This window comes from Lepisma saccharinum, chromosome 12 (genome assembly GCF_977018435.1).
Source record: "Lepisma saccharinum chromosome 12, izLepSacc3.1, whole genome shotgun sequence".
Classification (NCBI taxonomy): Eukaryota; Metazoa; Arthropoda; class Insecta; order Zygentoma; family Lepismatidae; genus Lepisma; species Lepisma saccharinum.
The window spans coordinates 62,739,735-62,764,062 of NC_139240.1; the positions used below are offsets into that span (position 1 = coordinate 62,739,735).

Sequence of the window (24,328 nt, forward strand, 5' to 3'; positions counted from 1 at the left end):
ATATGATCATAAATTGTTCAAACTTTTAAATTTAATCAACACCTGTGCGTTAGACAATTATAATTTTCGAAACATGTAAAATATTTTAATTTGATTTGATTAAGTGCCGACTGCAGAGCCTACTCCCACGTGTTTGTGTCCAACATTTCGCCTTACTGCCTAAATCCACTGATCTTTCAATATCGGGTCTGTCTGAAAACGATGCATAGATACCTGAGAACAATGGACATTTCCACTTTGACATGAAAAACGTTTTAAATCCATTCATTTTACAGATAATGACACAAACATGAGATGTGCAAAATATCTCGGAGATATTTGTTTCGGTTCTCGAGAAACACGCCTTCAAACACCGCTGAAATTCACCTACTACGTCACGGATTTCAAAACGTCCTCTCCACAGACAGGAGGTCCTCTGACGTCATCACTTAGAAATGCGTGCAGGCGGGGCTTCTGCTCGTCCCGTCAATTTAGCATGAGCCGCGGAAGCGACAGAAAATTCACTTGTTACTGTGTAAAACGAAAAACAAGTATCTTGTAACTTCCAGTGCAAAAATCTGCGCTCCATTTCTTGGAGATGAATTATGCCCTAGCAGTTTAGCAGTATTTACTATAATTCAGCCACTTGGTAGAGGGTTTTCCCATTAGGGTGACAAAGCAAAACTTGTAACAGTGAATGGCTGAACACGTGAACACGTTCATTGCGAATACATAGGTTGGTTCTGACTGGCAAGAACTTAATGTTATAGGAATGGCTTTTCTGGAATTACAATGATTTTCGTCATAATATTTTCTTCACAAATGTTAAGATAATACTTTTAGAACACACTGGTTTTCACGCCAATTTCTGCAATATAAGAGGTGACACGGTATAAAAAGGTACGGTGCGTTTTTTAATTTCCTGCAGTAAATGACAGTTTTCTTCAGTTAATATATATATTGCAAATTTTTGTATTTAGCCTACTTTTACGTCGCTTTTCCGTTCACTTTGTTTAACCGCAACGATGAGAACGAACGCATGGTTAATTTGTTATGTATCATCTCTAACATCACATTTCTTCCCACTTTTGGCTAATCGCATCAATGAAGATGAATAACTACAAGCTGTATTCGCAGTCGAGGTGCAGGAGTACACCCCCCCACACACACACATACTACCACCAACTGCACAATCTAAGTATCACCCAACCTGCCATGATAAAGAGGCGAAATTTTTCTTCTGTCCCATCTCATTTCGAAAACATTCACTTGTCCCCCAGATGGAACATGCCTCGTCTCGTGAGCAACACTAACATTAACAATAGAAACATCCCCCTACCTGTCTCCAAAGTCTCGAGCAAACATCCTCCCATGTAACAATTTCCAGTTCAATGAAATGTCACTCACAAGGAAACAGTCATGCCCAGGTCGAGAGTCAAACCTGGAACATGTGACTTCCTCAGATAAATCATGAATTTTGTGAATAATAATTACAACGCCAGTTCATTCCTGGTAATTCTGAATCTGCAGTTTAGTTTGCATATATAAGCAGGATAATATTTAGTTTTCGAGGGCTGTACCGTCGAAACGAGGAGTCAAATAATAATAATAATAATAAATATTAAGAAAGTTTTTTTTTCGTATTTATAATGATAAGTCTCTGCATACGTTGTTAATTCTATATTTTTCTAGACTTGAGACGAGAACGAGAATTGCCCTCCCAAACCGAGACGGATGTTTATAAATTGAGACGAGGCTGTTAATGAGACATTTACAAATCAACACGAGACAGACATTTACAACTCTCAACGAGAACGAGACCAAGGCTGCCATGTCTCGTCTCGATATGATCCTTAGTGGTGAAGTTGTGAACCAACCAATTAATGCGTTCGGAGTAACGAGATGAGGCTCCTTTTTTCGCAGTACAAAATTCAAAATAATTATATCGTACCATTTCAGTATGGGATATTGTTATGCACATGGGCGTGTGTATATATAGTTCACGGGGGGAGGGATTGATCAACTTTTGGTATGATTAGGGTTGCTTTATTTCGTGAAAATCCAGGACACTGCTGGCCGGAAGCTTGTTGGGGAGTATGGGGGGAGGGGATGTTGGACCCAACAAAGTTGTGTGTTTGTAGTCACGAAGTATTGATACTTTTCTCTTCATCTTGTGTCACTACGTTTTTAAGAACCAAATTTCTTTAATATGATTCGAAGGAGAAAAAAATAACTGATTTGATAGTCTCGATGCAGTTTCTTATCGCAGAAATTCCGAAACTATCAGGAAATTGGAGATATTGGTCTGCAGTCCCATCTGGTGTGTGGAATTACCGAAATTTCCTTCCCATCCGTATCCCGTCCTATACGTCTCTAATTTAAGAGAATGAAATAAGTCCGAAGAAATTTTTTATGAACAAGCGGATAGAACAAGGAAACTGGTAATTTTAGTGAACCAAGAAAAGAAGGGGGTTGGAACCGTTGAATCCCCCTCAAATGCGCCCATGGTTATACACATTATTTCCTTGTAATAATTATACATAAACTAAATATAGATATGTACTGTACTGTGTAATCTTCCCAGTGTATTTTCTCTTATCTGCACGAAAATATTTTATCATAATTTGCGCAACAGAAATGGAACACAAACTGAAATTGCTTTATAGAAAAGAAAGTTAAATAAATAGGCTTTATAAAGTGAAGAATGTGAAAATTCCTATTTTGCACTACATAGGTTACGGTAAATATCAATAAATATAAGTTTAAAAAATATTTTTGAGTGTCTTGTCAGCAACCAATTTTATAAGCAATATTTTTCGCATGGCCTGAGAACACACGCAGCTGAACCCTTTCATTTATCTTGCACGTGAGCAGCACGGATATTTCATAGAAGAATGATCATTACAAAGCATAGCTTTCCTTTCTCCTATCGCCCCTTCTTCCAGTATTTAAATCGGTACTGATTTGTAAAACTGTTGCACGTGTTCGCTACCGTGGGCTACCCATCCGGAACTGAAAGCTCGAAGCAGACGACAAACGAGCTCTCCCTAAGGAGTGACGTAGTAACATGGCGGCGGCTTGTTTTCAGCGCAACGCTAGCCTCGCAACTTTGGAAGTCTCGTTTCTGCCTTAAACTGGACGCAGAGAAACGCGAGAACTTGCAGGGGTAATTTTTCCAGGGTGTAGTATTTAAATATGCTGTAAAAAAAATTGAGTGGAAATGTCCATTGTTTGTTCCCTATCTCATGTTGAAACCAAATGCCACACAAATATTGTCGCCATTTCCAAAGACACTGCCTTTACACCATTGAATTCAATGTTATTATTTTCAAAACCGGAAGTGCAGTCGCCGCCAGCGCAAAGGAAGCACAGAAATGTAAACATCCGGTAAATAGCGCCCATTGTAAATTCGCTTCAGGAACTGCTGTGGTCGAGGTGGGAAAATTTCGCCGTTTCCCTAAAAAGTCCGAAATTTTAATCTCGAATTTTACACATTATTTCCATATCAAGTGCTTGTTTTTGCATTTTTCTCTTTCTCCTTCTCCCAAGTGACTGTTTTTTACATTTCTGGGAGAAAGTCGGTACAGATGACTTCGGGAAATGATTTGTCGACTTTTCTAGGTCAAGAAAAAACATAAACATTATCACCACCACCTTACCTTGTGAATCAGAATGGAAAGAGAGAAATTTTTTAGACCGGACACTGACACCGTGGTTCCCATTCCCAGTGGTTCTGTTCTTTCGCGGTTTCGAGAATAGGGTCATTCAACGACACGCAAATTAGAGTTAATTATTAATTTTTTGTAACCAGATTTACATAGTTATAAATCAGCAGAACCTGCTCTCAAGTAATCTTCAACAAGTGAGTATATTGTATGGGAATATATTAATTTTTGTAATGTATAAAAGTGACGCAAGTAACGTGTCTTTTAAGCTTTTGACATGTTGCGGAAGACAGTTTTTTTCCTCGTCATTTAATCTGCTAATTCAAATGTTTCTTCCTACATAGAATTTCAAAATATTAACATTTTCCAGTTGTAGTCAAGGTATTGTAGCTGTGGATGGAACATTACATACCCAAGAAGTGTTTGCAATTTTGCAAAAGTAGTAGTCACGTTTTTACTTAGTTTTTTTTTTCTCTAAGTAGCACGTTGTGAGTAATGAGGGATAAATACAGGATGTGCTAATTTCATGATGAAAATAAAATCCCGTTGATTGGGGATATATTAGTCATGGGATTAACACATGAAGAAGATATTCACTCGGTTTCTCTCGTTGAAGAAGTAAATAGTTGTTTCTCGACTTTGAAATGACATGTGAATAATATGAAATTGCACGTAGTATTTGAAGAATTTACAAGCACATTAGACTATCTTCATCATTCCTCGACATTAAAAATTATTTACTAATTTTCAAATTACAGAAAATTGCCAGGTGTCTTAAAATAATAGTTACTTGTCTGATTAGATTTCTTACAATGGCTTAACTTCGGATTGCTGGATGTTTTCATGCATGGTTTATGTAGAGAAGTAATATACAGTAACACAGATTAATCCCCCAACATGCCTCTTACTACCTCAAATTATATGTAAGAATAAATAATTTATGACGACTTTAAGATAAAATCCCACATCATCCGAATTTTGGGATTTTTCGCAAATGTTATGATACACCTTGAAAAGCTGTGTAACGTTGAACTGAAAGCATGTTCCATCACTAAAGGCAAGCCCTATTTAGCTTATTTCATTCATTATTCTGAATGATTAGTGCTTTTAGTATCACAGAACACTTCTTAAAATGTCTTACCTTGTGAATGGAAATCATATGTCAAGGCTACTATAAACTTCATATTGCATCAATAGCAGAAGCTACCGAAACTCGATATTGCACCTGAATGCAATATGTCGATGGGTTTCTGAGGCTGGTACTACTTTACTATACCTGAGACACCTGGGAATCATTTCTTTCGCACTTTTTTACATTGCTAACGTACTATTCTGCATTCCGGAACACTTATTTAGGTGAAATAATTGAATTTGTTAGGAAAGTAATGTATATTTCTTACATTTACGAATACTTACTGTTCTTGTTTATTTCCACACACAACATGGCGATAGCTTACCGTTGATCGTTCGTTGAGCCAGAAAAATCATTGACGTTAGCCCAAAAATTCACGATAGCCCCACAAACCATCACGGTGACAAATATGCCTACTAGGTTAGGTTAGGCCTGTTAGGTTTGGTTCCATTAGCACTCCTTTCGTTCAATTTAGCATATACGGACAATACGAGAGCGTATTGTGCTCTCATGCAGGAAGCAAATGGCAGCAGCAGCAATAGCGCGTCGGAAATATATTTTCGTACAAAACCACATGCATTCGCATTAAAATGAATCAAAATTACATTCCCGAACATCAACAACGCTACAGAAAATGATTTGCGTAAGTACTTTCTCCTGTAAATTTGAAGAAATCTGTCTCAGGTATAGTAAAGTGTTACCCTGAGGCTTAAAGGAAGTATTTGATGTTCCAGCATGAATTAAATTTAAACTCTGCAGGCTAAATACCAAAAGAAAACTTACTCAAACAATATAACTTCATAAGCCATGCAAGGTTTTCCTTTTTTTTAGTAGGGATACAGAGTGCCAAGGCTACTAACTTTTACAACAATCTTCTATTTTTAGAATAATAATGGATGGGTATCTGTGTTGTGTTGTAGGTTATCTGAATTCAGAGATTTGAGAAATGCCTTCCGATGCCAAGAAGAAGCGTGACCAGAAGAAGAAGGAAGCCGCAAAAGCAAGGCAGTGTGGGAAAAAGCCTGAGAAGCCAGTGGAGAATGGAACTTCATGTAATAAGGAGTCTAGTCCAGATCCTAGTCTGAACTGTGATGGAAAGGGACAAGAAATGAGTGCAGAAGGTGTGTTGAAAGTTTATTTGAATTTATACGTATTTATAAATGGCCTGAGGAGAGTTTTTTTGCAGTAGCTTTCATTTTTATAGACTAAGGAAAAGAAAGCTGTGTCGAAAATAAAACAGAATTCTCTTCTCTCAGTTTGTTTGCTTTGTTAATGTCCTTTGTAGAACAATCTATCTGATGGACAAAAGATTATTGCAAGATATCTTGAATTGATTGGGTAAATCTGAGTTTTAAATTCTAATACAATTAATATATCCCGTAACATTTGTGTCTTGTATTTGTAAATGTACAGTAAACCTCGTTAATCTGGACAGGTCAAAAATAAGAAAAAAACAGAATGCAAGGTTTTAAATGTGGCTAGAAGTAAACAAGAAAGCATTCCCCTGTGCTTAGCACCACACCATGAAGGTGTATAGGGGGTGCGGGAGTAACGCCCCACACTTTCTTGATCCGGTCGTGAGTGGGGCTGATGTGATCATCATCACGCCCTGACTGCCTTTACTCCCCAGGTACCCAAGTTATTTGACGTTGTGTAGGGAACTTCCAAAAGAAAAGGCTGTCGACCACTGATGAAATTCTGTTTCCCGCAGACTTTGTACTGTGCTGTATAGTGTATTTAGGTCTATGCCTTTTAAATACAGCATAATAAACTTTTGTTGCTATAGACTGAGTTTTAATGCACTTTGTACTGTTCTTGTAGATTATTTCAGTTAATCTGGACTTTCGTTAAACTGGTAAATTTATCCCCCCCATTAATCTAGATTAACGAGGTTTTACTGTATTTAGATTCTGAGTACCTGAAATGGCAAATATAAACCCCGCACCTTAAATTAAATATTATATAGCAAATAATTGAATTGAATTAGAATTTTTGGATCAATTGGAATCGCACAGACCCTTTATATATATTGTTGAGTTTTTGGGAAGTTCGCCTTGAAAATGGGAATTATGTTTAAATTTTATCAAGGTCTTGGAGTGGGCACCCTGTATAAACCTTATTGTTGTTTCAGATATTTTGTTTTAAATAATAAACCTGATATTTTGTTTTAAATAATAAACCTGATAAGTTGTTTTATTATGATACACTCTGTATAAAATCATTAAGAATCCTAGTATTTGCAAGAATTTGCTAAACTGTTTCAAACTTCCCTCTTCTTAATATTGGCTGTGTTCTTTCCAGAGGCTTTGTGTAGGAAGTTGGAGGAGGATGCCAGGCTTAACGCAGATGCTCGTGCTTGCACTGGAATCTTGGCTGTTCACCCTCGAAGTAGAGATGTTAAGATAGACAACTTCTCAATCACATTTCATGGCTGTGAACTACTTCAGGATACAATGTTGGAGTTGAACTGTGGGAGACGTTACGGTTTGATTGGACTTAATGGTAGTGGTATGTATTGTTTTTTTCCTCTGATGTACTTTTTTCTCCTTCCTGAAAGGTCAGTGAGGTTTTGGTTATGTTCAGGGAACAGATTTTTATGTGAATACCTAATCTTCATGATTTTTTGTATTGTCTTTTATGAGCCGTGGTATGGAAACTTGAAAATTGCTATTGTTATTTTCGACGAATAAGCTTTAAGCAGATATTTTCCTGCATTATACATTCAGTCTTGATTGTCCCAACATAACACAATCTAGCAAAATTTTCCTCAATTTTACATTTTCCAGCATTTTAAGTTTTTTAAGCTTGGTTCCCTGAAAAGCATAAAATCGAGGTGCTTCTGCAATTTCCATATTTTCATACATTTTATGACTAGATCCCAGATTTTTATGTAATATTCAAGTATGTACATAAATATATAACACTAATTGCAAGAATTCTGCTAGATATTTATTTTATTTGAACGTATTCAACATAATGCAATATAATAATAATATATAATACTGTTTTTTATCGAAAGATGCTGGTGCTTCTCCCCCTTCCCCCCCCCCCCCTTTGTGGTTACATAATGCATTATACATTTAGCTCACAAAATCTGCTTTCTATGTATGTATTTGTGTGTGTGTGTGTGTGTGTTTGTGTGCATGCACGTGCGTGTATGTAGAAACTGTATTGTTTTTATTTTTAATTTCTTTTAAGTTATATTTTTTCATTGTTAGTAAAAATAATGAGCAATGTAATTAATGGTTAATCCACGCTTGACTGCTCGTATTTCAAACTGTATTGCTTTAATTTTATTTTAATTTTACTTTCATTACTTTATTTTTATTTTATTAATTTTTTATTTATTTTTCATTTTTTAATTGTATACAATTAACTAAAGAAAAATTGACCACCGTAATTAATATTAAAGTGTAAGAGAAGGCATTAATGCCTTAACTTCGCCATATAAACAGTGTCTTAATAAATCAAAAATAAAATAAAATTATTTTAAGGACATAAGTTAAAGTTAACATTTGTATCAAATTTATAAACTAAAAAAGCACAGCAATGTATACATATTTAAGAAACCAATTTTGTCAACTATTAATTACTTTTTACATCGCAAAGAAGCATCTACAGAAAGAAGTCAAATGAAAATGCATAGCTACTTTTGTAATTTTTGTACAAGGGAACATATTGTGTACTGCGTGCAGGACAGTAGCCTCGTGCACTGATGCAAAGTTTATAGTTTTCCATTTCATGTTTTAAATCCATTCCCACTTTTTAATGTAATATTGAAAACAGTTTCAATCAATATAAGTGTGTCTCGAAGGGCAATGGAGATTGACATTTCAGCACTGAAAAAAATAAAGTTTGGTAAATCCATTGCTTTGGTTACAGAAAAAAGCACATTTGGTATTTGAATTTTGCATTACAATTACAATTTTTCCTATATTCACCATAAATCTTTGTTCCTAGTAATTTCATATTAATATTTTGCTTTCAGGGAAATCCACTTTGCTCTCAGTCCTTGGCAACCGTGAGGTTCCTATTCCTAATCACATTGATATATTCCATCTGACACGGGAAATGCCAGCTTCTGGCAAGACTGCATTGCAGTGTGTGATGGAGGTCGACGAGGAAAGGATTCGTCTTGAAAAACTGGCTGAGGAATTAGTACAGTGTGACGATGATGGTAAGGTTGCAGTTTTGCAAATGTTAAAAATGGAAACTTAAACTTGAAGATAACTTTTTAAAAAAATATACTTAATGTGCAGTTTCAATAATCATCCACACCACAGCAAGCTGTAGAGAGAGAAGTCTTATGCGCTGAATGGTCGTAGAAGGGAGAGAAAAGTTTACACTTATGGGAGTATTATTGTAGTTGTACTCTTGGGAATATGAAACTTCCGATGGCATAGAAAAATACTTGAACAGAAATAGGACATGTTGAAGATTTTTCTTGTCTGAATAGTTGAAAACTCCCACTTCATTAGCAGTAATTTGAAGCTGCATTGTTTCTCCATAAGGAATGTATGAGATTCTGAAAATACTTAATTTTTGAAACATCGTATCTAGCTTAATCAACTTGACAAATCACTTACATCAGTAAAACATCTTTCTTGATGCCACTATCCAACAGCCAATTTTTCCTTTCTTTTCGTTATTACTTTTAGCATGTAAAGCGAACACTGTTAAACTTGGTTAAATGGGATTCAAAGTTGTGTCTAGCTAAAATATAGTGACCTTGCACACACATGCTTAATCCTTAGATGCCGAGACTGATTTTCCAGGTATTTACACTAACGCAGAGTATGTTTTCTGCAGGAAATTTGAAATTCTGCATGCTTCTAAATGAAATTTTATATTTCCGGAACTAAGAACGTTTTAGGTACAAATGATAACACATTTTGTTCAGTATACTTTGGGCTATGATCCTGATGGAAAAAAATAAATTTTCTGTAATCAGTGAGAAGAAGAAGAGAAAAGTGAAAGCAACAATTTTTTTTACATGAAATTTGAAATTCATTGGGCTTCCACTTGCAGCATGTGGAGACACCAGGTTGTTGGAAATTAAACACAGATCAAGTACATTGGCCATGCTTTTTTTTAAACCCAGAATTGGATGAAAAAAATGAGATGCAGCTTACATGAGATAATTACAATTCCAACTTAATTTTAAAACATTTTCCTTAATTACAATTACATATCTTTTAAAGACTACAGTTTATCTTTACTAGAGAGCTACAGGGATAGCAGTTCACTCAAGCTCCAAATAGTTCACATGGACGATGCTACATAGTGTATGTAATTTAGAGCTGTTTTGCTCGATTACTCCAACAGGCAAAGTAAGCTGTATACGCTTGATACCCAGTAGTGCATGATTTATATATGGTAATGGGCCCTCAAGGATGTATTGTATGTGAAAGAAGCAACGAAAATGAAACTTAAGTGCACATAGTCATTATCTCCATGTTAAAATGTAGTTTAGCCTATCATACCAATACAGTGATATATGAAAATGAAATACATGATTGTGGGCTGTAGCTACCAACATGGATATTTTACACATATTGTGACTGACCCAAAGATGTTCATTTATTTCATTTATTATGTTTTGTTTTATTTTGTGCTTAATGATATATCTGTTATCAATTTCTGTTTTGTTATATTTTGGAAAATGTTGTTGCATTAATATGGTGTATAATTAATTATAGTCACATTCTTCATAATGTAAAATTACGATGTATACATTTCTATATAAATTTTTGACCATAGCAACGAAAAAGAAACAAAACACAGTAGATCAATAAGTGATAAAATATATGGAAATTTTATATAGTGTCGTCAGTTTCATTGAAGTTATCAAAATCCTAATTGCTACTCCCTCTGTCCCATAATTATAGTCCGGTATGCCAAAATGGTAGTACAGGAATGACAGACGAAGAGGCAGATGGAAAGCACAATTTGTACTGATCCTTGAGTAGTAAAGTTGTATGACTCATTCCCTTGTTTCATGTTCTTCTCCTGTATACATCAATGTCACAGTTTGAATATCGGGCAATTATTATGAGACAACAAACAAAGGTGTACCGGACAATAATTATGGGACAGAGGGAGTATTTCGTAAAGTGAATACTAGGATTCTTCGTTGCAGTTCAAGTAAAAGGCTTGCTTCAATATGTATCTACGATTATTGTCACATTAATATATGCCATTGTAAACGTTTGAGGGTGGGAGACTCAAAGTAGTACGAGTGAGCCAAAGTGGTCCCAATCAGTACCTTCATTTATGTTCAGTCAAGGACACTTCTGGGTTGTAACGATCCTATTCAAAATCAACAAAGAAGTATTAAAAATAGGATTTCTCTTTGAATTTGAGCCAGTAGTTTCATATTTACACTCCAATGATGTCTCTAAATCAAGTTATAGCTCAAGAAAAACCTGTCTTAAGAAATTGTTTTCACAAATCATGCATAATAATAATAAATGTAAATTTCGAATGTTATTCCAGATTCTCAAGAACAATTGATGGATATTTATGAACGCTTGGATGACATTTGCGCAGACACTGCTGAAGCTAGAGCGGCTTACCTGCTACATGGTCTCGGATTTACAAAGGAAATGCAGAATAAAAAGTGCAAAGATTTTTCAGGTAGGTCACTGCCCTAATTTTTTCCGTTCCTGTCTAACTGGATGAAATGTATGATTACTCTTTCTTGAATTTTTAGAATGGATGGGACCGATTAATCTGTACTATCGGTATCGGTCGATATAGGCATATCGGTGTATCGGTAAAATTACCGATTATTTTACTGATCCGATATATCGATAAATATCTGATAGTTTAGTGCAAAATTCTGCCATTTTTGTTGTAATTTTTATGGATAATCTCCATGCCCGACTTTTTTAGAAAGTAAATGTCTAAATATGCAATTTCTCTTGCACTGTAGTCACTTTGATACACTTTTTTTAAGGAGGTCAATGAACCTTTCTAATTTTATATCGGATCGGTAGAATATCTGTTATCGGTAAATTTTATATCGGTACTTTATCGGTATCGGCCAAAATTTCATATCATCCCATCCCTAATTTTTAGTAATGAAAGAGTTTGTTATGCCACATGCCGGAACAATAATTGTAAAATCTGCCCTCCATGTTCAGTTATAGTGAAACTTGGTATAAAAATTAATTTTACACAAGCTCAATCACACTGTACAAGTTATAACTTTACGAGCAACGTGAAATCACATTGTATAAAAGAGAGTAATGGAATTGGAGAGATATTCTGTTGCTGCTTCTGATGGTAGCAGAGTTTGATGCATGTTGATCTCGTTGTTTTGGAATAACTTGCAGCATGTTTTGCATATGAAACCAAATAAAAACTTGAAATCACTAACTGCAGGCTTGCTTGTAGAAATTTTTGGTGACTTAGCGCATTATGTTTAAGGCAGGAAAGGTAAAAAGTTGTTCCCGACTGTTCTCCAGCTGCAAGCAGTGGTGCGAAAATTGGTAGGCGGTCACAAGACGTAGCCAACCTTCATCAATAATAATCCCTGAGAAAAGATTGAAAGTTTGGGTCTACACATTTAATGTGTTTGGTGCTGGTTCTTCTAGTTTTCTAAGTAACTTATTTTATCATAATTGTGATATAATATTGTACACATATGTAATATATATTTAATAAAGTACACAGGGTTATTAAAAAAGAATTGCCTTATTTCATGATTTTGTTGTGGGAAACTTATGGAACATATATTCTTCATATGGGTTTACATATGTGCCTGATGTTCAGATTTTTATTTGAAATATTCTGCATGCTGCTGGTTCCACACTTCACCACTAGGAGCGTGCAATACAACATTGCAGCATCTGTCGGATTTAAGTAATGCAGAAATTGCAAGAGGTATGACTTCATTTGTAGATGCTTTCGGACTGTTCTTTAGACAGTTGAAACTCTGTTTCTATGGGCTGCGTTGGAAACCTTCCCATACCCAGTCCACACTCTTGTTCGACATGGATGATAGGTCACTGGGTTACCCTTTGCATAGACAACCGTGACAATGGACTGTTTGTACCACTTATGAATACTCATTGTCCCCTGGTGGGTGAAATTAGTCCTCCACTGTCGTCGTGGAAATTGCAGGACACAGAGTACCTTCTCTCAGGTGCCACCATGGTGGTCCTGGTGGCAAAGTGTGGAACCAACTGTGTGCGGGACTATTCGAATTAAAACTTGTGGACATTAGACATACATGTGCACCCATTTAATGATAAGTAGAGGCATGCATATTTAGTTTTTGACAAACTAAATGTGAAATAACGTGCTGTAATGTTAATTTTTCACGTTTCTGAAATGGGTGAGGTGCATTTTTCCTATTAGGTTTTGTCACGAAATGGTGTGAAATGAACTGCAAAATGCGAAAGAGACTCCTAAACATGAGACTTAGAGTTCATTTACCAACAGGACACTTTCTGAAGTTTGAATTATCCTGAGAGTTATGCAATTCACAGAAAAATGATTAATTCTGCTGTAAATATTTGAAAAGGAAAAATGGACCCCTTTATATAGGAATAAACTTAATACTCTGGTAACAACATAAATGTGCTATTATAAGGGATATGTTTATTTAGCGTAATAACTGCAGTATTTATATCAAATTTAGTATTTGCAGACATTTTATATAAAACTTCTGATCAGATTTTTCACCGCTATAACACCAAATTTTTTATATTTACCGGGAAATTTTCGAGGACTTCGATTTTACCCAATTAACCAAATATTATTATGAATCTGAAATTGACTCTGTTTTTGTCCCGAAATTTTGCTTTTTTTATTTAGCAATGTGTGTGGCTCTGTGAAAGACACAGTGAAATTGAAACAAAAGTGAACATAAGTCATCATCTCCATGTTAAAATGTAATTTAGTGTATCTTTCCAATACATAGCAATATATGAAAATGAATAGATTATTATGGGCTGAAAATACCAGCACCAATTTTACACATATATTTGTACGATTATTGTCACATTGAAATAATATTTGATATTCTATATATTATGTCAGTTTTTACTTTTCAAGACCCTTTTATGACGAAGCAGGTACGCCAAACGAAATTTTGCCACTTGAAATTCCCCCCGTACGTCTAGATACATTTAATGTTGCATGTCGCTCATTTCCACGAGTGGCGTGTCCCGATATTGCAAATCGTTCACTTCCACGAATGTGTGTTTGTTTGTGTGTGTGTGTGTGTGTGTGTGTGTTTTTTTTTTTTTATATATATTGTGTAGTAGTTCTGGTGTGTGTGTGTTTATATTGTGTTATAGTTGTGATGTGTTTGTGTGTGTCTTGTGTAGTAGTTGTGATGTGTTTGTGTGTGTCTTGTGTAGTAGTTATGCTGTCTAATGTGTTTGTGTTCGTCTTGTGTAGTAATTGTGCTGTCTAATATGTTTGTGTTTGTCTTGTGTAGTAGTTCCTCCATTCATATCGGGGGTTAGGCGTAGAGCTGACAACTCTGCACTGTAAAAAGACATGTCAAGAAACAGAAATATAAGGCCATGGATGTTCCCAAGGTAAAATATTCCGGAGGTAAAATAGTCCCCCGTTCGGATCTCCGGGTGGGGACTACTTTGGGAGGTCCCTGGACTAAGGATAAGGTCTACGTTAGGAATAAGGATATTAAATTAGGCACCTGGAATGTTCTGAGCCTTTACCGGCCTGGGGCATTTCAGTGTACAGTTAAGGAGATAGTCAAGTATAAATTAGATGTAGTAGCTGTCCAGGAAGTTAGGTGGCCAGGAGAAGGGAATTGTAAAACTAAAAATTATACTTTTTTCTATGGTGGTACTGAAAATCATAATTTTGGAACAGGCTTTTTCATAAATAATAGAATTATCTCGGCTCTTAAAACAGTAGAATTTATTAATGATAGGATATCATATGCAGTTTTACAGGGTAGGTGGTGTAAAATTATTTTAATAAACATACATGCACCAACAGAAGATAAAGATGATTTTTATACAGAGTTAGAACAGGTCTTTGATAAATTTTCTCAGTATGATATGAAAATTCTGTTAGGTGACTGTAATGCACAGATTGGCAAAGAAGATACATTTAAACCCACGATTGGTAAAGAAAGTCTTCATGAATTAAGTAATGATAATGGTATAAGATTGATTACTTTTGCAACCTCAAAGAATTTAATTGTGAAAAGTACCACTTTTAAACATAAAGATATCCATAAATATACCTGGTCTTCTCCAGATGGTAAAACTCATAATCAGATAGATCATATTCTTATTGATAAGAGAAGGCATACTAGTATAATTGACGTTCGTACACATAGAGGTGCTGACTGTGCCAGTGACCATTATTTAGTAATTGCTAAATTAAGAGAAAGACTCTCAGTGATAAATCATAAGCAACAAAATCTAAAAGTTATAAAATTTGATACAGAAAAGTTTGCTGATGAAAGAATTAAGAAAGATTACCAAATTAAACTGTCAAATAGATTTGATGTTTTGCAGGATTTAAATGATGATGAAAATATAAATGAAACAGACGTAAATAAGAATTGGGAGCACATACGTAATGCAATAGAATCAGCAGCTAAAGAAAGTATAGGATACCATAAACCAAGAAAAAGTAAGCCATGGTTTGATAATGAATGTCATAATCTAATAGAAATAAGAAATCAGGCTAGACTTAGGTGGTTAAATAACTGTGATGATACAAATCTAAGCAATTATAATAGAATAAAGCGAGAAGTTAACCGCACGTTTAGAAGTAAAAAAAGAGATTACTTGAAAAGCAAAATTAACGAAATTGAAACAAACAGCAAAAATAAAAATATCAGAGATTTATATAAAGGTGTAAATGAATTTAGAAAGGGGTGGCAACCTAAAGTAAACTTGATAAAAGATAAAGACGGTGATTTTCTAGCTGACCCAAGCGATATTCTAAATAGATGGAAGAACTACTTTAATGACCTTTTAAATGTCCATGTAGGAGATAAATCAGAAGTAAATGAAGTACACACAGCAGAACCTTTAGTTCCAGAACCTAACTTGACTGAAGTTAAAGATGCTATTAAAAGGCTTAAGAATAACAAAGCACCTGGCATTGATTTAATACCAGCTGAGCTAATTAAATATGGTGGAAATTCATTAATATGTCAAATTCATAAATTAATTTGTTTAATATGGAATAAAGAAGAAATCCCTCAACAGTGGAAAGAATCCATAATTGTTCCTGTGTTTAAAAAAGGTGAACTGCAATAATTACCGTGGAATTTCTCTACTCTCAACAACATACAAAATATTGTCTAACATTCTTTTAACAAGACTAACCCCATATGCTAATGAAATTATAGGTGATTATCAATGTGGATTTAAACGTAACAGATCAACTACAGATCAAATTTTTCACATCAGACAGACACTTGAAAAAAAGTGGGAATATAATCAAAATGTCCATCAGCTATTCATTGATTTCAAAAAAGCATATGATTCGGTCAAAAGAGATAAATTATATAATATATTAGTAGAGTTTGGAATACCTAAGAAGCTTGTTAGTATGATAAAAATATGCACCAGTGAAACAGAAAGTAAAATTCGTGTGGGTAATAATATGTCTGACAAATTTATAATTCATGATGGGTTAAAACAAGGAGATGCATTATCTCCATTGCTCTTTAATTTTGCCTTAGAATATGCTGTAAGGAAGGTAAAAGAAACTAAAGAAGGACTAAAATTAAATGGTGTGACTCAGTTGTTAGCATATGCAGATGATGTAGACTTACTGGGGGATGATGTGAATACAATTAAGAATAATGCTAAAATATTTTTCAAAACTGCTAAAGAGATAGGTTTGGAAGTTAACAAAGAGAAAACTAAATATATGCTTACAGGCCGAAACCAAGTGTTAGGTAATAATCAAAATCTAATTATTGATAACAACTCGTTTGAACCAGTTTCCAAATTCAAATACTTAGGAGTAATATTAACAAATGAAAATGATATTAAAGAGGAAATAAAAAGTAGGCTTAATTCAGGAAATGCATGTTACTTCTCTCTTCATAAACTTTTGTCTTCTCGGTTAATATCTAAGAAACTAAAAGTTAAAATATACAAAACAGTAATTTTGCCTGTAGTATTATATGGGTGTGAAACTTGGTCCCTTACATTAAAAGAGGAACATAAATTGAGAGTATTTGAAAATAAGATCCTTAGGAAAATCTTTGGACCTAAAAGGGATGCGGAGACAGGTGAGTGGAGAAGGTTACATAATTTAGAACTACATAATTTGTATTCATGTCCAGATATTATTAGAATAATTAAATCAAGAAGACTTAGGTGGGCAGGCCATGTGGCACGAATGGGAGAGGAAAGAGGAGTTTACAAGGTTCTTGTTGGGAAACCTGATGGTAAGAGACCTGTAGGAAGGCCAAGACGAAGATGGAGGGACAACGTTGAGATGGACCTAAAGGAAATCGGTAGGGATGGAAAAGAGTATATAGATCTTGCTCAAGATAGGGACAGATGGAAGGCCTGTGTTGCTGCAGCCATGAACCTTCGGGTTTAAGAAGGCTAGAGAGTTAGTTAGTTAGTTAGTTAGTGTGGCTCTGTGTATGGATGTTCCGTATTTCAGTGTCACAATAAAATCACAAAACCAGAAAGTTCTTTTTGAATAATCCTGTATTTCACATGTGAAATGTGGTAGTGATGGAATATTGTAGCTTGAGTTATTGCAACATTTCTTGCTCATCTTTCAGGAGGGTGGCGTATGCGTATTGCTCTTGCGAGAGCCCTGTATGTCCGTCCACATCTTTTGCTTCTTGATGAACCGACAAACCATTTGGACTTGGATGCCTGTGTGTGGTTGGAAGAGGAACTTAAAACGTAAGTTTCAAATCTTAGATATTTTCATATTTATGTAATATTTAATGGAAGTTCCCACTTGTGACTTGTGCATTGTTAAAGATACTTCTTAAGCATCCCTCCATCAATTTCATCTAATCGGTCATCTGCATTGTCATGATTAGAGAAATGCTAAGGGTGAATCATTAAATGGTATTTTGTCAATACAATATCTGCTGATATGGGCATATTTCCAGCAAATATTAATGCAGGGGTTTAGACCAAAAGGAAATATGCTTGTCAGGAATTTTTGCTATCTTTTACAGTGTAGTAAATTTACATTGTTAGATACCTGTACTGGGATTTGATAAACTTGAATATTTGGAAATCTAAAATTGTATTGAGTTGTGATTAGGATTTGCTCACTTTGTTTCTTAAGGTGGGGAGATACAGTTACGCACCATGTGTGCATTTATTTGAATATCGTCGGAATTTGCAAAGCTACTAAAGAAAAACTTGGGGGTACAAGAGAGTATGAATTTCTCCACATGTGGCAGGTTGAAGCGTTTTTCAAAGTTTATTATTAAGCTAGATACGACCTGTAAAAAATATGACTAATAAGAATTTTCAAAATCCCATGTATTTCTTATGGGGAATCAACTTCAACATCAAGTTCCGGCTAATCAAATGGGACTTTCTACTTTTCTGCTGGGCAATCACTTCTTCAAACTGCCCTCTTCCTGTTGATATCATTTTCTATTCCATCGGAAGTTTGATATTCCCAAGATAACAAATAAAAAATACTCCCATATGCCCAATGCATTTCTCCTTGCCTTCTGGCAGTGTTGCCAAACCTGGTGTACATAAAAGAGCTAAATCGCACCTTAAATGGAGTTAAAACTGGCTAACAAGGAGCTAGATTTACGAAGTGCTTCCTAGAGTAATGTTTGTTGTCAAAGGGGTGACAATTGATGACAATATATTCTTAGTTTTCACCATCTAGATGCGGCTGCATCACCCATCTCATGGTCGTACAAAATCAAAAATAAAGGATTCCCCGATAACAATATTATGTCCATTTTATGTCAACACTGTGCTATAAAAAAAGTAGCTGGAGATATAAGAGGGGATGGGGCGATGCAGCCAATATAACAATATCAGGTCACGTGCAAAATGTATAATCATGGCAAAAGTTGGTCTATGTGGGCCGGAACCAGTGATGGTATCATAGTGAGGCAGGGGGGCGAGCACCCCAGTTCACAGACAAATGAGTGCACGAAAGAGCCAGCTCTGGCTCAAAGAGAGCTAAGTTTGCAACACTGACTCGGAGGGAAAAGCGAGGTGGAGACTGTATCGCATGCCCTTAAGAATTACTTTCTTGCATGCATGAAGTTTTGAAAAATATCAAATACAGTAATGTAAGCATTCCCCATCCAGGATGAAATCTGAAGCATTAACTTTTACATTCATTAATAATTAAAGCAAGTCTAAATTTTAGTTTATTTAGTTTTAACGTTTCAAGGAGTCGTTTTTAATCAGGAAAACAGCATGGTAATATGACGTGCACCTGTTATGGGTGTTTAGGTTTTTACTGTTTTTAACCACACACACTTAACCAATCCCATATCCTATACCTAATAAAAGATCGACGCGGTTATGAATTGAGTATAACCTAAAAGTGAACAGCCTGAAGAAGGGAGCAGTTGCGTCCCGAAACATAGCAGAAGCAACATAGATACAAAACGTAAGTTTTTAATATATTTTTATTATTAGAGAAGTCGAGAAAAGGTCGTGAAAAAGTCAATAATTTTGGATTTGTTAATTCAGTAGACACCCTGTACTGGTAATATGATGATGAACCAAATATTGTAATCTTAATAAACAGCCTTGGTCAGCAACTGTAGTGTTTTCAAATGTTAATGAATCTTATTGATCTGGTGTGTGGGTAAGGAGAAAGTTATTCCAACTCTGTTGCATGTCCTTGAGCTCAGATGTACATTTTGTTGTCTTAACATTTTAAGATTTTTAAGCTCCGTGCGTATGTATTGGATTTATCTCATCCTTCTTCTTTTACCTGTTTCTTTGGTCTCTTTCCATAGGATTTACTTTTGTACTTCTCTCGTCCACCTCTTGCAGCCTTTGCAGCCACCATATTTGAGTATAATTTTCCACGTCACGGCAAATCTGTATCACAAGTAGGAATAGTAGCGTGATTCGAACAGGTGTTCTCGAGTTACCAGCCAGGTCAAATTGGCATTAACATCAAAGTTTGAAAATAACACAAATTTCTTTCGATTTTAGTTATGCATATAGTGTTTTTTATGTAAGTAAATACGGCCTTGGTCATCATATTTGGTGTTATTTTCAGCATTATTTGAGTGCATACATACATTCCTCTCATCAGGGAATGTTGATGGGAAACCAAGTATACTGTTAAATATGTGTGCGTGAAGAGGTGTCCACCCCTAGTGCCATTCCTGCTGGTGAACAAAGTATTTTCAAAAGTTTTTCCCCTTTTAACAACATTGTTTCATGTGAGAACAGGGTAGTACATTATTTGTGGCTTAGATGAGGAGTAAACCCCCTTCCTTCAATTGCAAATTTTAGTCCTAGCTCTGTAGCTCGAAAGTAGTTCCAGGAATTTTTCCCATTGGTTGGCACTTTGGCAACAGATTGAGACTAGAACCCAGTTATTCCCATTTCACCTAATGATTTATCCATAAATGATAGGGATGGTACCGATTAATCGGTACTATATCAGTAAAATTACCGATTATTTTACCAATCGGATATATCAAAAAATATCTGATAATTTAGTGCAAAATTCTGCCATTTTGTTGTAATTTGTATGTAATTACTCCATGCCCTAGTTTGTAAAAAAGTAAATGTCTAAATATGCAATTTCGTTTGCACTGCAGTCACCTTGAAACACACATTTATTAAGGAGGTCAGTTAACCTTTCACGTTCTTCAAGGACCATTTCTAATTTTATATCAGATCGGTAGAATATCGGTTACCATTATCGGTAAATTTCATATTGACCCATCCCTAGTAAATGATAATGTGTTTTGTGACCCAACCACCTATGTTAGATAGGCTGAGGAGGGAATGTTTTACATGTGTCCAGCAACATTCTACAATAGGTGACCTGTGGTTTTTGCCCCCCCCCCCCCCTGAAATTGTTAGGACTTTTCTATGACTAGGGACGTGTTTTATGTCCGTGTACTTTGTCCCAGAGGGCATGAATGGTTCACTCTGAATCCTGTGTTGTATTGACTGATGTAGTCCTTTTTCGGAGAAGTGGACTCCAGACGTGACTGTGCTGGACGATGGGAGCAATGTATGGGCTCTAAGCAGATGTTAAATCAAGTTTAACATAGTGTGTAACTTGAGAACACTTGTTCTGTATCCTGGAACTCTCGCCATTTTATTCACACCTTTTATAACCACTTTCCTTTCAAACTGCAAGAATCCCAAGCACTTTAGCCCAACATTAGGCTCATCGATATTAATTTGTTTTTCTGTTTTCCAGATATAAGAGGATATTAATGATTATTTCACACTCCCAAGATTTCCTGAATGGTGTATGCACAAATATAGTACACTTAGACAAGAAGCGGCTCAAGTACTTCACGGTAAGTTCCAAGTGAGAGTAATGAGTGGAAGTAGTACTTCACTGGTAGTATCTGTGGAAGTTGTCAGTGTGCTTGTGTTCCATGTAACTTGTGCACAGGTGCTTGCTTCAGTTAATCATAGCTATTGTTATCGTTGATTGTTGCAAATCTGATGTTATGACTTGTGGAAATTCAAATTTATGAAATTTTACATTTTTGGGGAAGGTTGGGAAAATAGTGTAAGTTTGTTACATATTTGTTTTACAATATAAGACCGTTGTTTTAGATTAGTGGCAGTTAGGGACCAAGCAGGAGATGTCCAGTTTCAGGGATTTTCACATTTTATCCATTATACTAGGACATTCAAATATGACCGGGACTGATTGTTTTTTACCAAATCCTTTATTGTCAAATAATTATTTGCACATGTCACCCTTCAAGGTACTCCCCTCCAGAGTCCTTACATTTTTTCCAACGTTCTGGAAGCATCTTAATGCCTTTTTCATAAGTTATTCGGTTGGCTGCGTATCCACCCCCGAACACTGCTGATGACTGCGTCGTTATCCGCAAACCGCATGCCTTCCAAGTCTGATTTAAGCCTTCCAAACAGGTAGAAATCACTTGGGGCTAAATCGGAACCTTATAGCGAGTGTGACAGAAGGTCCCATTTCAATTTGCTGAGGGTTGCCATAGTTGTTTTGGCTGTATGAGGCCGTGCATTGTCTTGAAGGAAGGCTACCCGCTTTCCACCTGTCTTCCGCTTGGATCGGATCTTTTCCTTCACTTCTGTTGTCAGGAGTTCTGAGTAATAAGCTGCAGTGACTGTTCTGTCATCTGTAAGAAAGTCTACATGGATAACCGACCCCCTGCCAGTCCCAAAAAACGTTGTCATCACTTTTCCTACCGAACAGGTCCTTCGCACTTTCTTGGGTCTGGGAGAACCGGTATGTCGCCACTCATGTGATGACTGCTGGGACTCATTCTCCACGTGCTCTAAGTCCTTACACCAGTCAAACACACGGCATGAGAGACACACTTACCCATACTATTGTTTGAGTGCATGCAAAACTTCAGATGGCTGGATGTTTTCTCCGAAGAGAAATTTGATCACAATGCGTTGTTCCATGCTTCTCGGCACTTTGTTTGATCATCACTCTAGCAACCCTCAGACATGACTGAGCAGATTCTAACCTGCGCGGGAGAAAGGGTGGGTATTGTGACTCTATTCTCCCAAGGATGCACAAATGCTGCGTATGGCAGGCTGTTTAAAAAAAAAAAAAAATCAGTCCCAGTCATGTTTGAATGACCTAGTACTTTTTTTCCCCCCAGAATGCGAGAATCACTCAAGAGTAGTCTTGCGTGGTGATACTTGTAAGTTTCAAGTGATTTCCAACCATAGGGCTGATGTTATAACTGAATTTCCCCAACAAGAATGATAAATACGGAGAAACTAGTACTCACTTTTATCCGCGAAGCTGTTTTTTCTTCTTTTTCGATTAATTTCAGTGGCCACTGCCACCATCCTCGTTGGAACTTGCTGCACTGATAACATCTTTTCAGGTGCAATATATATTTTTCCCCAAGAAATATTTAACTATTTGTAACCTAATCTGCATGATTATAGAAACATTACAGTACTATTCTTATTTGCTCACTTTGGTTTTTTGTGCTGGTCATAGTAACCTGCCAAATAAGGTTTGTTTTTTTATTCAAGGTGGCTACTTGCCAGGAATTCCCTTGAATTTGAGGAATTATGCCTTAATTTTTCTCTGTAGACGTTAAAAATTGCAACTTTTATTAATCCAAATCCCATTGAATGTATGCATATTTATAAGTGCCCTGAGGCAAGTTTTTCACATTTTAACATCTATTTTTATTGAGGAAGGAAAAGAAAGCTGCGTGGAAAATAGAACAGAATTCTCCCAATCTGTTTACTTTGTTAGTGTCCTTTGCAGAACAATCCATCTGACAGACTGAAGTTTATTAAAGATATCTTGAAGTTGATTGGGTAAATGTGAGTTTGAAATTCTTATACAATTAATAATTTTTTTGTAGATTAGTATATCCCATAATATTTGTGACTTATATTTGTAAGATGTATTTCGAGTTGGAATATTTGGAATGGAAAATCTAAACTCAGCACCTTAAATTAAATATTATATACCATTTAATTGAATTAAATTTTTGGATACATTGTGCAGGTGGTGAGAGGTCGTAATACATAAGGTTGAATACTGAAACTGCCAATGATTTTCTGGCAGGTGGGTGTCTGGCAGAGTGTGTAAAATTGAAATTATGCAAAAACACTATACTTTTTTTTTTTTGCTTTAGTATTTTTAGTATATTCTGATTAGGTAAAGTTCCCCGTGCACTTTGCACCATACCAACAGGTAGGTAGAGCTCCACACATTCTTCGATCTCTGCTATTTTTGAGGTGATGTGATCAGCACCATGCTCCGTTCACCCTTACCCCCTCCCCAAGGGTTGCCCCCAGGTACCCATTTATTTGAGGCTGGGTGAGCCACAGAGGCACTTTACGTAGGTGCAAAGCCAGAAAAATTCCAACCTTAGGTCACCAACGCCAAGAATCGAACCTGGGCCTCCCGCATGGCAGTCAGACACACTGTAAACTGATGTATAATTTGAAGTCTACTAGATTCATATGGTACAGTTCAAATCAGATGCTTTTAGATTAAAATTTATAAATATATTGGACAAGTATAAAATGTTAAATCATTGGTATCGGTGGGAATAAGCAAGAGTATTGACGTTTAATGTAGAAATTTTTTTGTGTGTAAGATTTTTAAAATATTTGGTTCTCTCTTTGTAGGGTAACTATGATGCTTTCATGAAAACAAGGTTAGAATTGTTGGAGAACCAGATGAAACAATATCAGTGGGAACAGGATCAAATTTCTCACATGAAGGTGAGTTAGTTACTTTAGTGTTAGAATTACGGAAGCTGTCGATTTGACTGCATGAGCATTTGCAATTATCTCTAACTAGAGGCATATATTTTGGTAAATAAAAAAAGCAAAAATTCGGTACAAAAACAGTCAATTTTGGGTTCAAAAGCTGTAAGTAAAATAACATTTCGATG

General features: G+C 35.8%; 1 protein-coding gene across 1 annotated transcript in view; it reads left to right on the top strand.

Annotated features, from left to right (window-relative positions):
* Positions 1 to 3,671: 3,671 nt before the first annotated feature.
* Positions 3,672 to 24,328, top strand: part of LOC145996147 (ATP-binding cassette sub-family F member 2) — a 50,348-nt gene continuing 29,691 nt past the window's right edge. Inside the window, exons 1-8 of the mRNA XM_083132487.1 lie at positions 3,672 to 3,841; positions 5,697 to 5,897; positions 7,078 to 7,284; positions 8,765 to 8,953; positions 11,272 to 11,412; positions 17,531 to 17,657; positions 21,148 to 21,250; positions 24,060 to 24,155. Coding sequence (XP_082988613.1) covers positions 5,723 to 5,897; positions 7,078 to 7,284; positions 8,765 to 8,953; positions 11,272 to 11,412; positions 17,531 to 17,657; positions 21,148 to 21,250; positions 24,060 to 24,155 — 1,038 coding nt within the window. The 5' untranslated portion in view covers positions 3,672 to 3,841; positions 5,697 to 5,722. The remainder of the gene's footprint in view (positions 3,842 to 5,696; positions 5,898 to 7,077; positions 7,285 to 8,764; positions 8,954 to 11,271; positions 11,413 to 17,530; positions 17,658 to 21,147; positions 21,251 to 24,059; positions 24,156 to 24,328) is intronic.